This window comes from Juglans microcarpa x Juglans regia, chromosome 5D (assembly GCF_004785595.1).
Source record: "Juglans microcarpa x Juglans regia isolate MS1-56 chromosome 5D, Jm3101_v1.0, whole genome shotgun sequence".
Lineage (NCBI taxonomy): Eukaryota > Viridiplantae > Streptophyta > Magnoliopsida > Fagales > Juglandaceae > Juglans > Juglans microcarpa x Juglans regia.
The window spans coordinates 7,926,202-7,942,723 of record NC_054602.1 but is presented as its reverse complement, the minus strand read 5'-3'; the positions used below and the strand labels follow the sequence as shown (position 1 = coordinate 7,942,723).

Below are 16,522 nucleotides of genomic sequence, written 5' to 3'. Positions count from 1 at the left end.
TAATCCACATTTTATACGTGTGTACACGTGTACATGAACGTATCAAGCTTCAGCCATGAAGTCAGGCTTGTGGGCTGATTTCTGATTTTATTAACATTTCAATATTCGTAGAGCTGCTCTCTCTCTCTCTCTCTCTCTCTCTCTCTGAGATCTGTATAGACTAGAATTTTTCATTTAAAACTTGTTGTCTTCTTGAATTTCTTTGTCATGTTGTTTCAATTCTTAAGTTTACGTGACATGCCGTCAGTTTCAGAAGCATTCTACTTCTGCCCAGAAGCACATTAACACAGAAATAACCAGTTATTAACATCCTTTATTTTGTTTCCACTTGGTAAAGAGTTTCCAATGATGGCCTGATCAGACACTCTACAATTATTTATTTATTTATTTTGACCATCACTGCATGGGTCTGATCTTGTCGATGGTGTTAAATTATAATATTGTCTGCCAGTATATGCTCGCTCCAACCTACAGATTAAACATTTTCAGGTTGACAAATGCATGTTGCATTACGTGGAAGGCGTCATTCATTTTTTGTTGCCATAACATTTATGTTAGTCAGCATCAAGGCTTGAATTAAACGACATGGGGCAAAATATTTTCAAAAGTGCTAGAAAAAGGAAATGCATCTGAGATCAAAACATTCGTACCCCGTCAAACAGTTGAAATCATTCTTTAAGTGAAGGTATACAACATTTATATACTTCAATATTCTTCGTCGCTGACTCACTGACTTTGCCTTAAATTCCACGAATCTGCTTTCTTTATTACTTTTCCATGCCTTATTTTCCACGTCTCAACCTTCTTTCTGTCATAGGCCACCAAATCGAAAAAATCATGACGCGGCTTGACCACAACCCCTTGACTTGGGGTCAACGTCCACCTGGGCATGTAAACGCCCACGTCCAGCAGCGCCACTGATCTCGTTGTATATTGTGATTCCTAGCAAGCATTTTCGAAGAAAGATCAGAAAATAGAAACTCTTTATAAACCAAACCCTCTAATTCCAAGTTCCAAGATACTGATCATTAAAGAAGAAAGAAGAAGGAAGAAGAAGAAGAAGATATGGGCTTGCCCTCTTTCGACGTCTCCATGATCCTAATTATGGTTCTATACTTGATCGGTTTCCTTAACCTTACCAGTGCAGCAGTACCAAATTACAGAGTCCATGTATGCCCAAATGATACCACTTACACCCCAAACAGCACCTACCAAGTTAACCTCAGCCACCTGCTCTCTTCCCTTTCCTCAAATGCCACGCGTGAAGGTGGTTTCTACAACGCTACCGCCGGCCAAACTCCTGACACTTCAACTTACGGCCTCTTCCTCTGCCGTGGTGACCTCAGCACAGATGCCTGTCGAGATTGCGTGGCCTTCGCCGCCACAGAGATTGTTCGGGTGTACTGCCCTGTTGAAAAAGTGGCCGTGATATGGTATGATGAATGCATGTTACGTTACTCAAACCGGTCAATCTTCTCCATCATGCAGGAAAGACCTGGATATTTTATGTGGAACACGAGGAATGCAACACAGCCAGACCAGTTCCGTCGGTTGGCGGTCTCCACATTGAATGACTTAGTGCCTCGGGCCGCAAATGCTACGTCCGGTGCTAAGAAATTTGCCGTGAAGGCGGTCACAAATGCTTCGGGATTGCAGGAATTGCAAACCCTATACAGCCTTGTCCAGTGCACTCCGGACATAAATAGCTCCGATTGCAGTACGTGTCTTCGGGAAGCCATCACGAGCCTCCCCAAATGTGGTCCATGTGATGGGAAGCAAGGGGGTTGAGTCCAAGTTGCAACGTTAGGTTCGAAACATACCCATTTTACTTGACACAACCAGCCGCTGCACCCGCACCGACACCGATACCTGTGCTCCTTCCTCCGGCTCGAGGTACTGTCCTTAGACCGAAAGGTCAAATCAGAATTTACTACCAATTTTCATATATTGATATATATCATTCAAATGCGATGGCAAGCATGTGTCATAAATAAAGACAGGATTGGCATAGTGAAAGTCTTTACACCTCGAATAAAAAATAATGAAAAATTTAAGTAAAAAAGTTATAAAGTCACAAGAGAATATTATTTTTATTATTTTTATTTTAAGAATTAAAAATATTACTTTTTTGATTTTGTTTAGAAATTTAAAAAATTTGTAATGATTAAAAAATAATTAGATAAAAATGTTAAAATTTAAAATTTTGAAATTGAATTTTTTTTATGTTTAAATAGTATTTGAATATTGAGATAAGATAAGATGGATCGAGACTACGTTAAAATTTTGTGAAACAAAACCAAGCCTTAGTGCCAACTTCTGAACTTTTCTCTTTTAGATCCTACCTGGTTTGTAGGTTGTTCTGATAATATATTGTAAGTGATTATGATTATTTTCTTCTTACTTGAGACAATTTATAGAAGATAATCGAAACGATAATACGTGGTTAGGTGTTGCTAACAGTTACAAATTGAAATTGAAATACATCAAGAAAAAAGTTATATTATGTGTTTTCTTTTGTTTATACTTTGTTAATACTTAGAGTTTGTTTAGAAATAGATCTTATTTCAAAATTCTTATTTCATCTCAATCTCAAACATAATTCAAATACAAAATTTTCACACTAATTCTTACAATTTTTCTAAACTTTCAAACAAAAAATATAAAACAATTCAACTTGTTCAAATTTTCAAACAAAAATTATATCATAAAACTATATTCTAATAATATTTTAACTTTATAATATTTTTAATTCAATTTTTTCTCTCTCATTTTTCAAAATCTAAAAAATACTCTGTTTAAACTGTCTTACTACTATTCACAAACTGTCTTACTACTGTTCACAAACTATCTTACTACTATTCACAAAATTCTCATTTCATCTCACTCTTCAGATGAGCCCTAAATGGATAAGAGTTTTATTTAACTTATCATTCTTGCTTTGGTCTCTCCCAATGAGGAATCATGATTCCGTCCTTCACAATAGCGTGCTTTGAGAAACATATATAAATTGGTATGATACAGTTTCAATTTCAAAATGATGGGTTGGCAACCAAATAGCCACCGGTTGACATTGTGTGCTGAACCCTTTTAGTTAAAATGAAGTTCTTTACCTATTTTCGGATAAGTTAAGAATCTCTTTGTCCTGAAGTTCAACTACCTTTTGTTTTAAGATCAGACTTTAGCTGCTTACAAGTTATAATACAAGATTGGACATTGTTGATGCCAACAGCTATTGTACACTGTACAGCTTGGCATACTCATGAAAACATTATGATTGATTTATGCAGGAAAAGACAAAATATCGACGCTAACAATTGTCATAATTGTTGCTTCAATTGTTGTCTCGCTAGTGATCTTCTCTGTGAGCTACTGCTTCTTAAGAAGGAGAGCAAGAAAGAAGAAGCCCAATGCTCTACCCGAGGAAAATGGTAAGCAATTCATAATTATTGAATTGAATTTATCTAATGTGTAATTTCCTCATGTCTGGAAACTGATCTTGTAGTGTAATCCTTTTATATGTTTGTTGGTAATAACTGAATCCATAACTTTTCTATTTGAGTGTTTGTTAAAAAAATATATAAGTTTAGATAGTGGAAGTCACTGAAATATTGAAAATGTGCATGAATGAAAATCTAAGAAATTCTAAGAGAATAAGAAGAGATTGTCTAGTTCTTGGTTTCATCATACGATATGGTACTAAAGATCCTAAGTCTAAATCTAATTGTTAGATTACACAGATCAGTTGCACATCAACTACAGAATATAGTTGACAGTTAAGTCTGTTAGTCCAGTCAGCATTTGGCTACAATGTATTGCGTGTTATATTTAGATCAGCTATATATATTGATGTACACATGAAATTAATATGAAGTTTTCTCATTCTTTAGTATCTTCAATTTCATTTCTTGATTCTAGGTGATTGGATCACCTCTCTGTTCCTTTTGTTCTCTGTTTCTACACTAACAGAGAAAAATATATATATTAACAAAGAATGCAAGCACGTGCGTATGCACATACACACGTGATACTCAAAAGAAGTATTTTTTTATATGCTTCCCTGCACAGCTAAAATTTCCTACAATGTTTTAAGGCATTTTGTGTGCATGGCAGCCAATGAGATTACAACTGTCGAGTCCTTGCAATTTGATTTTGCTACAATTGAGGCTGCCACAAACAAGTTCTCAGATGATAACAAGCTGGGTGGAGGTGGATTTGGTGAGGTTTACAAGGTAGGAATTACTCATTTCTTGTTACTGTGATTTATTCAGTGCTTCTGAGGTGGGGAATTTATGAATTCTATTTATCTATTCTGATTGCGTTGAACTACATTATCAGGGTACATTTCCCAATGGACAAAATATAGCTGTAAAGAGGCTCTCAGGAAGTTCTGAACAGGGTGCAGAGGAATTTAAGAATGAGATTGTTGTGGTAGCCAAGCTTCAACATCGAAACCTTGTGAGGCTATTGGGATTTTGCTTGGAAGGGGGGAAAAGATGCTCGTCTACGAATTTGTGCCCAACAAAAGCCTTGACTATTTTCTGTTTGGTTTGTCCTTTCTAGCCATTTGTCCAATGTCCTTTGTTTCATCATACGATGCGTGTATTAAGTACACGTTTGATTTTTTTGATCTTAACACGTCATTCATTTGAGGATCAAATTCATAAAGGAAGGGCTCATTTTAAGAGCATACTGGAACTCATGAAGATGCAAGAGATAAGAGTAGTGCAAGTACTCTGATTCTTTCATTCTAATCCGAATGTTGTATTTCGATGATCTGTAGGACCTGACAAGCAAAGACTATTGGATTGGCCAAGTCGATACAAGATTATTAGAGGAATTGCTCGAGGAATCCTTTATATTCACGAAGATTCTCGCCTTAAAGTCATACACCGAGATCTTAAAGCCAGTAACATCCTGTTAGACGAGGATATGAATCCAAAAATTTCAGATTTTGGTATGGCAAGGCTTTTTGGAGTTGACCAAACGGAAGGAAATACCAGTAGGATTGTCGGGACATAGTAAGTATTAGATAAAGAAAGTTACTAGAAATTAATGAACTTTACTATTTTTTGTCTTCCTAACAAATCAATCTCATGAAAAAACAGAAAGAAAACAGGTCATTATGATCTGAAAAAATTTGATATATAGTTATTGATGGATTATTTAGAGATATATACAATGTTAGTGCAACCTTCCCTGCATTACGCATTAGATATAATAAATGCATTACATTTTCAGCAGAACCCAATTGGCTGTGAATGTAGCTAATGATGATACACGCAGGTATCAGATGTAATTCTGTGATTTCAGTCACTTAGTAACATTGTTGGTACGTTTGCAGCGGTTACATGTCTCCAGAATATGCAATGCAAGGACAGTTTTCGGCAAAATCGGATGTATATAGTTTTGGTGTCCTAGTACTAGAGATATTAAGTGGCAAAAACAACGCTTCTTTCTATGAATCAGACACTGCTGTGGACCTGTTGACCTATGTGAGTATGAAGAACATATGCTGAAGTTTCTTTCCTTTGTTGACACAAGGAATTAATATTGACTGCTTGATGCAGGCTTGGAAACACTGGAGCAACGGGACATCCTTTGAGTTATTGGATCCGACTTTGGGAGATTCTTACGCAATAAATGAAGTTATTCAATGCATCCATATTGGCTTACTTTGTGTTCAAGAAAATCCAGACGACAGACCAACAATGGCATCAATAGTTGTCATGCTTGAGAGTTACTCTGTTACTTTGCCAACGCCTGAAAAGCCAGCATTTTTCCTCCAAGGCAGATTGAATCAGTCAAGCGTGCCGACCAAAGAGCTGGAGTCAGATCGATCTTCGAGCAAGTCAATTCCATTGTCTGTCGATGAATCAAAGATTACTGAAGTATACCCTCGATAGAGTGAGTGCAACGACTTGACCTCCAAAATTAGTATCTCTTATAAATAAGTCATGGAACACCAACACCATATGCTGCATATTATTACTTGAGAAATGAGACTTGATGTATGTGTAATAAGCTTGTTATGCAATTCCTCTCAGGTTGGTTTGTTTTGGTTCTTAAAAATATTAAAATGGAATCCAAAGTCGAACCGAACAATCTTCCAGGAAACTACGGCCGATGAATTACACGTCCAACTGAGTTTTCTTTTGTTAATTGAAAATGAAGGATCTTGTCGATCCAATTCTAAATATTCAGAAGCTACATGGCACAAATACAACCGATCATTTAGTGGTCACACCGACCGGCCACTAATTTATTCGTTTCTTACGCCAAACAGGGATAATGTGATTTTCAAGAAATTTTCAAGTCTTCGTTAGCGGAAGTCGATCGAGCATAAAATATTTGTGTAGGTTGTTTCGTGGCAAAATCTATGACAACGAAGTGATGGAAGTTTGTAAGTTTGGTTAATGTATAATATTCTGTTTCTAGAAACAGAGGTTGAATTTCAGATAAAAAATAATTCGAATATGTTACGATAGACTTCTGAGATGCTTCAACAGCGGCACCTACAGCTCCACCACAAACCTAAATTTGAGCCTACTTAAGAGTGGTTTGGATTTAGAGATGAGTTGAGATAGTTTATAAATAGTAGAATAAAATTTAAATTATTTATTATATTTTATATAAAAATTTGATAAAGTTATTTTGAGATTTAAAAAAGTTGAATTATTTGTTATATTTTGTGTAAAAATTTAAAAAAGTTGTAATGATGAAATGAAATGAATTGAGTTAGATTGAGATGAGTTTTGAATGTAAACGGGGCCTTAGTTCACACTTCGAACACCATCTCCTTCGTTAAGAGTCTCTCTTTATCGGAAGCTTAAACCTTGCCAGTCCGAAGATGAACACGTGGCCTGCAACGGTTTCCTCAAGATTGCTTCTCTTCAGCCCTGCTATTTTCATGCTAATTGCTGTAGTCGTCGGGCTGCCAGTCTTTGATCTAAACTCTTTCTGTTCATCCGGGGAGAGGGACTGCACTGCTAACCGTACCTCCGACGCATGCTTCCAATATCGCCTCTGCTGCTCCTCCATACCCTACCCATTTAATTTTAGCTTGTCTCGCGTCCATTTTGGAGTCGACGGCGCCAAAACTTATGATTCGGTCACGCGAAACACGCATATTTCTCTACAAAATCGTGGAACTATGATAAAAAAGCTCAGAAAAAAATAGGATATTATGGAGGAGCCTGACTCGTGCTGCAGCAGCACCTGGTAAGTTTGGAGCCGACAATACGCTAATTAGGGGGATGCTATTTGGATAACGAGATTGGAAGAGTTGAGGTGAATGAGATGAAATGATTTTAAATGAGTTAATAAAATATTATTAGAATATTATTTTTTAATATTATTATTATTTTGATATTTGAAAAAAATTGAATTGTTTATTATATTTTGTTTGAGAATTTGAAAAAATTGTAATGATAAGATAAAATGAGATGAATTGAGGTGATTTCTCAATTCAAACTGGGCTATTGTATTGAATGTTATTTCGGTGCAGCTTATGCTCCATGATATACTATAGATCCATGAAGTTTTATGGCGTATATGATTTGGGGAAATCTTTGGAATGATGGAATGTTAATAATCTAACTTCATGCTAAGCACTTTCAAGTAATTAAGTTATTACATGTTTTAATGTATATTTTTACATACCTAGACGTAGTGCTGTACTTTTCAAAACTGAATCATCAATAATAAGAACAGGAATATATATGCTTTGTGCAGGGAAGGAGAGCAACACATCTGGATATGTCGTCCTTACCGTTAGTGTTCTTCTAACTGTTACTTCTGTGGTACTACTCATAGTCTCCACGGGCATCTATATAAGAGCGAAGATGCCTGGGAAGAACGTCGGTAAGTAAAGTGAATTTGTTTTGTATTTTAATGCTCCAAAGTTGGGCACTGTATAATATCATAAAATCAGACCAATACTGAGGAAACAAATGGCTAGACAAAGGGAATTAACCTTCTCCTCTTTTGGTGCTGGGCTTGATCTTCTAGTTATTTTCAAATAATGAGCCTTCCCTATTAGTCATTTTAATGTGGGGCCAAAGTCCAGTAGAAATATCTTCCGCAGAAGGGGTGATGGACCTCTGCATCTAGCGGGAAATAAATTATAGGGTGAGGACAATAGCGACAATGAGTCTGTCAGTGAGGGAAACCAAGAATATATGAGTAGCCCCCTTCTCTATTCCTCTGCCCTCTTTCCTTTTGGAAGTATGTAATTTGGATTAATGTGGCAGGAGGAGTCGTTACGGGGACAATGCCTGGTGAGGGGAATGGGGAACTATTGACAATGCGTAGCCCCCGTCAGTATGGTTCCTAGCCAACCAAAGAAGAACAAGGACAGAGGTTCATTTTTGTTTGCTTGTTTTGCATGCCGTACAGAGTCTATGACCATTGGTAGCCAGCAGAAGGTTAGCCAAGCCACTGGAACGAGTCAATATAGTTCAAAGCTACATGAGGCACTGGACAAGTTCGATACAGGTTACAATGACAGTCAGCCAGTGTCTCATTTCTACTGTTTCGACTGCTACCTGGAGAAATTCCTACGGTTCACCATCCCTAGGGAAGGCGTCCCTTTGCTGGAGAAGCTCCGCAGCCATTATGGTGACTTCACAGCTGAGTGTAGGCTAGGAAACATGGCTGGGAGCATGCTGCTAAAGCTTCTATCTGCTGTACTTCTGGATATTCGTCGCGTGCCCTTGAAGGACTTGGATATTACTCGTGTTTGCGAGTGGCGCGATGCACTGAAGGAAGTTCTCGCAGCTGGCTTTGACGTGCGATTTCTACTTGGTCATATTCGCCACATGATTGTGGAGTTTCACAACTCTCCATCGGAGCAGTAGCTTGCGGAGTTGGAGGCCACAATTAAGAAGAAAGAAGCTGAACTGTTGGAGCTAAGGTCCAGGAAGGACAGACTTACTGCGGCCTGTTCTTCTTCTGGAGTTGGATCTTGTTTTGACCATATATTTATTTAGTGTTTCTGACATATTATGTAATAACTAGGTGAAACTTTAATTTTCTGGTTTTTTTTTTTTTGGGACAGTTTGATTAAGAAGTTTCGTGAGTAAGAATTTATATTTGGTTATTGGATTTATCTTAAGACGAATGTTATTTGTTTGGCAGTTATGCAAAGGTAAATATTAGTTGAAAATGTTGAAAATATATTATTTGATTCATGCTCCAGTGATTTTAATAGTGAGGAAAGTTGTTGTTGGGTCCTGGTTAATTGTCGTGGCAGCCCGACTTGATGATTTGATCCGAAAATGATTTGTTACGGTTTATGAGTGGATTTTGGCACTATTTTTGACCCAGGAAACACCATATAGAAAATTCGCTTTATGTTTGCTCGACATTGGGCCAGAAAATTTGCTCGAGTCACGATAAAAAATGGGTTCGAGTAAAGCTTAGACAAAAAATTTGCTCGACAGTCGCTCAACTCGAAACTCGAGGGAACACCATATAGAGAGTTACTCAATGTGTACTTGACATTCCGCTTAAGCGAATATCGCAAAAAAATAAAAATTAGAAATTCATTCTTGTAACCATATAAATATCCTTATTATGAACAGTATGACCGTTTTGAACAATGAAATTTCGCTCCAGAGTATAATTTGTAATTCCTCAGCATAATAAAATCATTTATAACTCCATGAACATAAGCATATTGTTGAATCATGTAAATATGTATCATGTGATTGATTGTTTGTTTGTTTATTTCTTGTTTACTTTTACTTTTCTGTCATCTTTTTCACAGCAGTTGCCGTTTCCTCCAGCTAGTTATGCCAAAGAACATGTAACAATGCATGTGTACACGAGTGCGGTTTTGTTTTAGTAGTAGAGTGCACTTTTTATATGGAAAATGCTATGGATCTTGAGACATTATGCTAATAATATCTCCTGATTTTTTTTTTACTTATTGATTAATGAATTATTTTTTTTATGATGTTGTGAATTTAAAAAAAATGTTTTAAGAGATTAAAAAAATACATAAAAAATAGCAAGAAAACGAAAAAGAAAAAGAACAAAAAAGAAAAGTGGATTACATTTCTCGGGACACATTGTTGGTGGCCCTAGGATGACTCTTTGACATTTGGTACTTAATTAGGAGAAAATCTCTTAGAGTAGCAAAGCATCTCCCTTACTTCGAGCAATTTACTTTTACCTTTAGGCCAGCAAACCTCACTACGAGCTCTATCTGCTTTCATTCATGAATATGGAGGGGCATTCTCAAATCGAAGACATGTTTAGAAGAGGTTGTTACTTCAGTTAGTTATCCCAAGAATCACTGACTACAAACTGTCACACGCGTGAAAGGCCTGATGGGAATAGAGAACTGGGCTTAACGTGGGCCTGGACACGGGAGGCTTAGTTAGGAACGGCACGGTGGAAGTCATAGAGGCCTTATTGAGCCCATTAGGTTCTTTAGCAATTATTATTACTATTTTACCCTTTTCTGTTATGTGATATTGTAATCCTATTGGATGGGACTCTGGGAATGCCGCGGGTGTGTATTCCTTAGTTACTAATATCCTCAGTGCGTGGAAGGAATCATCAGAACAGTTATTTGAATACAATTTCCTCATTTTCTCTCAAATTTTTTGGAGGATTCTCATCCTCAAAGTGAGTAAATTACATTGATCTGGTCTCTTTTCACTGAGTGTTACACAAACCCAAGCCAAGAGTAACAGGCAGCTCAGCAATCAACTGGGTCTCAGAAATCATTACCAATAATCCTATTATGTTGTTCTTAAAATGTCTCCTGATGAATTCATTTCTTCTTTTTGCAGTTGTAGTGATGGACATGGACTGGTTTCTTCACAACAATACCCACCATGAACAAGCTGGACCAGACATTCTAGAGTAGGTTGACCAAGTCAAAAAGAACTTAAAATGAGCATTAAGCAGCATGGGCCACTACCAATGGACCGATCAAATAGAGAAGAATGGCAGGCCCTAACACTCCAATTTTCTCATGACATGTTGCAATTCGCCACAATTCAGAAAGTATATATCCATGGACCCTTGAGAGTGATTCCAAGCTTCTTCTCCAAATTAACACTTCTCACCATGGCAACGTACACTTGCTAGAATTTGTAGACAATATGGGAAGTTCCTGATCGAGAGAGTGTTAGACAACAAGTGCACGATTGAAAAATATATAAGAAGATGTATCACTTGATGGATAAATTTCTAATTTCCAAATTGCTTATTGCTGACTTCGAACTTAACTAAAAACAGTATTATTTTCGTAAAGAAAAGTGCTATATATATAAAAAAAAGTATATAAAAATAAATTTATAAATTGATATAATTTTATATAATTTGTTAGATATATTTTATAATTTGATATTGATGAATTTATAAATTAAATTTTATGTAATTAAAATATTTCTCTCTGACAAAAGCAGTCAAATAAACCGGCTCTAAGACAGGAAAAAGCACCAACAATCAAAACAATGTTTGTCAAATGCTTACGTCGTTTCACTTTAGGCAGTTAGCCCTATCCGTCGTGACTTTAAGGTTCTCTTCTTATTATAGGTTTGAGGAATGAGATGAGAATTTTATATTTTGTTTAAGAGTTTAAAATATTATATTTTAATATTATTATTATATTAAGATTTGAAAAAGATGAATTGAAATTTGAAAAAGTTAAATTATTTATTATATTTTATATAAAAATTTGAAAAATGTGTAATGATGAGATGAGATGAAATGAAAATTTTATGTCTCATCCCATTCCTCAAATCTGCTCTTAATCTCTTTTAATACTTGTTGAGTGAGATAGAAGAGGTAATTTTAGATGAATTAAATAAAATATTATTTTTTAATATTATTATTATTTTAAAATTAAAAAAAATTAAATTATATATTATATTTAACCTTATTTTCCAAATCTCTGACCAGAATTTTCTGTCATTTCATTTTTTTTTTTCAATTCTGTTACTTTCCCTTCTAGAAACGACAGAAAAAAATTAATAAAATTCTTGACTTGTTTCATTGACCTGCCCCACTGTTACCATTTTTTTTGGTGGAAGATTCCCACCCACTAATGTCCTTCTCATCTTTACCAGAGCACTATCAGTATATTTTGTAATTATTTAGGGGATATTTCTTGATGTCCGAATCCTTATCGGTACAAATAATTGTTATATTTATTTAGTGCGTCTTCATTTTAATGAAATAGTATATGCAGTATAAAGTAGAGTTTATATAAATAAATATGAGATTTATATAAAAAAAATTATTTTTAATAATAAACTTTATTTAAAAAAAAATCAGTAGTTGCACAAAATATATTTAGCATTGCTTTAGCTTATGATAATTTTCCATTCCATGTCTGAGTTGCAACTGGTTTATCAGAATGACTTCCTTCAATCGCTCCATGATCCTTTCGTTGCTTTCCATGCTCGGGTTCCTTGGCCTGACCTGTACCCACGCAGCTGACCCAGTTCCACTCTACCACGTCTGTGAAAACGCTACCTTCTCCCAAAATAGCCTCTACAATTCCAGTCTCAACTCCCTCCTCTCTTATCTCTCCTCCAACGTCACCCGCAACATCGAATTCTACAACACCACCTCCGGTCAGAACACCTCCGACCCCGTCTACGGCCTCTTCCTCTGCCGCGGCGATGTCACTTCCCAAATGTGCCGAGCATGCGTGGCTGCCGCGACCAAAGAGCTCGCCGCTAAATGTTCAAGGGAAAAGGTTGCTGTTATTTGGTACGACGAGTGCATGATTCGCTACTCCAACGAGTCTATCTTTTCCACCGTGGCCGTAAGGCCTAGAATTTCTCTATTGAACACTCAGAACATCACCGAGCAGGACCGATTTAATCGGCTGGTGAACACGACGATGATTGACTTAGCAAGTCGGGCCTCGAACTTCCCGACCGGTGCTAAGAAGTACGGGACAGAGGAAGTAAAATTTTCCGAGTTTCAAAATCTGTACAACCTTGTACAGTGTACGCCGGACCTGTCCGGTACCGATTGCAAGAGGTGTCTTGAGGCAGCTATCGGTCGTCTTCCTATATGCTGTGATGGAAAGCAAGGGGGAAGAGTTATTTTTCCCAGTTGTAATGTTAGGTACGAATTGTACCCTTTTTACCGGACTGTAACTGCGATACCGACGCCTCCTACGCCAGCTCTTCCACCTCCATCTGCAGGTTCCGTAACCGGACTTAACACTGCTTTCTCCGTTTATACTTGCTACTTTCTCCGTCTATAAAGTAACGGAAAAAGTAACGATGTGTCAATTTCAGGCCTCGCTAACATTTTAGGAATAGAATAATTTTGATTAGTATCCCAAACCTCACATTTTATTTATTTATTTATTTATTTATTCATAATAAGTATGTAGTGTTGAGCAGAACAACTCAATTATTTTAGTATAAATAAAATAAATATATATAATATGTAGCGTAGAATGTCGAGTAGCATAATTCGAATAGAATAATATCATCTTTTTAATTGAAAATGGAGTCATTTGACTCGTTGCTATTTTTTTTTTTTAAGCGTGAGAGTGATTGCCAAAATTAAATATTTTAAGGAGTGCTTAGAAATTGGTAGTGATTTGAGAAAACTGTGTATTTTTCCCTATTAGATAACTTTGAGATATTGTTAGAATATCTGAATGGATCCGGAATGATCATCAAACAAGTTTTGGAATTCTTGACCTCAAAGGCTCGTCTTACTTGATCTCTCTTCATATACGTAAGATGACTCATGAGTGTACGTAAAACTTAGCCTCTATTGGTTACGCAGATAAGATGAGATAAGATAAGATAAGATGTTTCGTTAAAAGTTGAATAAAATATTGTTAGAATATAATTTTTTAATATAATTTTTATTTTGAGATGTGAAAAAGATAAATTGTTTATTATATTTTATATGAGAGTTTAAAAAAATTATAATGATGAGATGAGATAAGATATCTTTGTATCTGCACTGCTCCTCATTGACTATGGTACTGCTTCGTATATCAATGAATCATGATATTCTTATGCAGGAAAAAGCAAAATCTCAGCAGTAACAATAGTCGCCATTGTTGCTCCAATTGCTGCCGCCGTGATGCTCCTAGTCTTGTCCTACTGTTTCCTAACTAGGAGATCAGCAAGAATGAAGTTGAACGAAGAAAAAGGATCAAGTTTTGAGAAACCAGATCATGTCCTAACCTATAATGGTATGCAATTAAGTTGTCTTGTGTTCAATAGATCTCACTCTTAAACATTTTGATTCAAACATCTATCTGCCCCGGAAAAAAAATAAAAAATAAAAAATAGAAAATCAAACATGTATCTGTACTCTATACTCATCCAATTAAAGTTGTTCTTTGACCTCCACTTGTGGGAATGATAAATATAGAGAAAACATGCCACACATCCTTTGTGTTTTAGTACAACTCGAAATAAGACAATTCTATTCTATCATGATGAAGAGAATAGTAAACTATCTCTATCATATAGCTAAATCACTAATGGTATAAACTTTGCATCCTCATGTCTGCACAAATTGCTATATAATCTCTTCCTTTTTTGGGATACATAGCTGCAAATGAAATTGCAAAGGAAATAGCAACAGCAGACTGCTTGCAATTTGATTTCGGAACAATTGAAGCTGCCACCAACAAATTTTCAAATGACAAGAAGTTAGGTTCTGGTGGATTTGGGGAGGTTTACAAGGTAATAAATTAATCGATATTCATTTATTGACTTTCTTCAGTTCTTCTTTTTCCAATTTTCTAATAGTTCTCAAAAGAACCATATCTATCAAATTTATTGCATTTCAATACGAACAAATTCAGAATTTTAATAACCTTTTGAAGTCGGGATTTTATTAATTCTACAATGAAAATTATTCTAAAGCTGGTTGAAGTACCAATATTGGCAGGCTACCCTTCCTCCTGGACAAGAAATAGCAGTAAAGAGGCTATGGAGAAGCTCTGGACAAGGTGTAGATCGATTTAAGAACGAGGTTGTACTGGCAGCGAAACTTCAACACAAAAATTTAACAGCGCTATTGGGATTCTGCTTGGAAGGAGAAGAAAAGATACTTATCTATGAGTTTCTTCCTAATAAAGGCCTTGACTGTTTTCTATATGGTATGTCTACCGGAACATCTGTCTAACAGTTTTACATCAGTATGCATGTGCATCTGTTCCTTATTTATTGATTGAAAAGTCTCTTTCATCTTGATAAACTTGTAGATCCTAAGAGACAAGGACAACTGGATTGGTCAAAACGTTACAAGATAATGGGCGGGGTTGCTAGAGGAATTCAGTATCTTCATGAAGATTCTCAACTTAAAATTATCCATCGTGACCTGAAAGTTAGCTGTATTTTGTTGGACGTAGATATGAATCCAAAAATTTCAGATTTTGGTATGGCAAGGATTCTTGAGGCTGATCAAAATCAAAATGATGCAAGTAGAACCGTGGGGACATAGTAAGTTCTAAGTTGCTTCTCTCTGTTTTGGAACATTAGAACGGATTCATTCAAGTGCCAGAAATAATTAAGGATAAATAAATAGACGGTCATTACAAAATTTTTATCTCAAGAAACATATGCCATAGCCTTCCTACGTCTTTTAGTAACACTGCTTATATGTTTCTGGTGATACTTTGTAGCGGTTACATGGCTCCAGAGTATGCAATGCACGGAGAATTTTCTGCGAAATCTGATGTGTATAGTTTTGGTGTCATAGTCCTAGAGATCATCAGTGGGAAGAAGAACAGTAGTTTTGAATCAGAGCATGTTGATGACCTCTTGAGCTATGTGAGTATAAACAAGATGTTTGTTTTTTTTTTTTTATCATACCCTCCAAGTGCAAGGAGATATTCTGACCAATATTACTTGATAAAACATGCAGGCTTGGATACATTGGAGAGACGGAAGCCCCCTGAAATTGTTGGATCCAACAATGGGAGACTCTTATTCGAAAGAGGAAGTCATTAGATGCATCCATATCGCCTTATTATGTGTTCAGAAAGATCCAGCGGATCGACCCACCATGGCATCAGTTGTTCTCATGCTTAATAGCTACTCGGTCACTCTTCCATCACCTCAGCAGCCTGCATTTTTCCTTGGCAGTAGAACTGACCCGAACATACCTACAATGGGGATGGAGTCTACTCAATCTATTGGCATGACAATGCCATGGTCTGTTGATGACGCGCCCATTATCGAACCACAGCCTCGATAGTGTGAGGAAACAAGGCATATGCAAATATTGTGAAAACATGCGACCTGAGTGCCAGGTTTAGAAAACTCAAGTAGCTTGCTGATGGTATTTATCCGTGTCTTAATAAAAACAAGTCTAGCTAGAAGGCATCTATGACTTGAACCCTACTCTTGTAAGCAAGCGTAATAATGGACGAATTCCCCACATCATCACACTTATCCGACAAAGGGAAATGCTTATCGCACAGAGACTATGCTGGCCACCGATTCTCTTCCTTTTTTTTAAAGAAGTGTTTTTAAATGACCCTATACGTAAAATTATTAGATTAATAAGT

At 36.3% G+C, this 16,522-nt stretch overlaps 2 protein-coding genes and 1 pseudogene across 2 annotated transcripts; all 3 read left to right on the top strand.

Annotated features, from left to right (window-relative positions):
* Positions 1 to 562: 562 nt before the first annotated feature.
* On the top strand, positions 563 to 6,052 carry LOC121264387 (annotated as a pseudogene).
* Positions 6,053 to 6,773: 721 nt separating this feature from the next.
* On the top strand, positions 6,774 to 9,191 carry LOC121264386. The gene is made up of 3 exons (XM_041167539.1): positions 6,774 to 7,218; positions 7,732 to 7,860; positions 8,253 to 9,191. Exon 3 carries the CDS (start codon positions 8,322 to 8,324, stop codon positions 8,853 to 8,855), a length of 534 nt encoding a protein of 177 aa, XP_041023473.1. The 5' UTR covers positions 6,774 to 7,218; positions 7,732 to 7,860; positions 8,253 to 8,321; the 3' UTR covers positions 8,856 to 9,191.
* Positions 9,192 to 12,327: 3,136 nt separating this feature from the next.
* Positions 12,328 to 16,397, top strand: LOC121264371 (cysteine-rich receptor-like protein kinase 10). Its single transcript, XM_041167513.1, has 7 exons — positions 12,328 to 13,175; positions 14,018 to 14,191; positions 14,557 to 14,690; positions 14,899 to 15,109; positions 15,215 to 15,452; positions 15,635 to 15,782; positions 15,877 to 16,397. The coding sequence occupies exons 1-7, from the start codon at positions 12,374 to 12,376 to the stop codon at positions 16,207 to 16,209; spliced, it is 2,040 nt and encodes a 679-aa protein (XP_041023447.1). The 5' UTR covers positions 12,328 to 12,373; the 3' UTR covers positions 16,210 to 16,397.
* The last annotated feature ends 125 nt before the right edge of the window (positions 16,398 to 16,522 follow it).

Coding starts and splice junctions, on each gene's coding strand:
- LOC121264386 (XM_041167539.1), top strand. CDS start 8,322: ATGGTTCCTAGCCAACCAAAGAAGAACAAGGACAGAGGTTCATTTTTG.
- LOC121264371 (XM_041167513.1), top strand. CDS start 12,374: ATGACTTCCTTCAATCGCTCCATGATCCTTTCGTTGCTTTCCATGCTC. Junction 14,192..14,556: donor TCATGTCCTAACCTATAATG/GTATGCAATTAA, acceptor TGGGATACATAG/CTGCAAATGAAATTGCAAAG. Junction 15,783..15,876: donor TTGATGACCTCTTGAGCTAT/GTGAGTATAAAC, acceptor TAAAACATGCAG/GCTTGGATACATTGGAGAGA.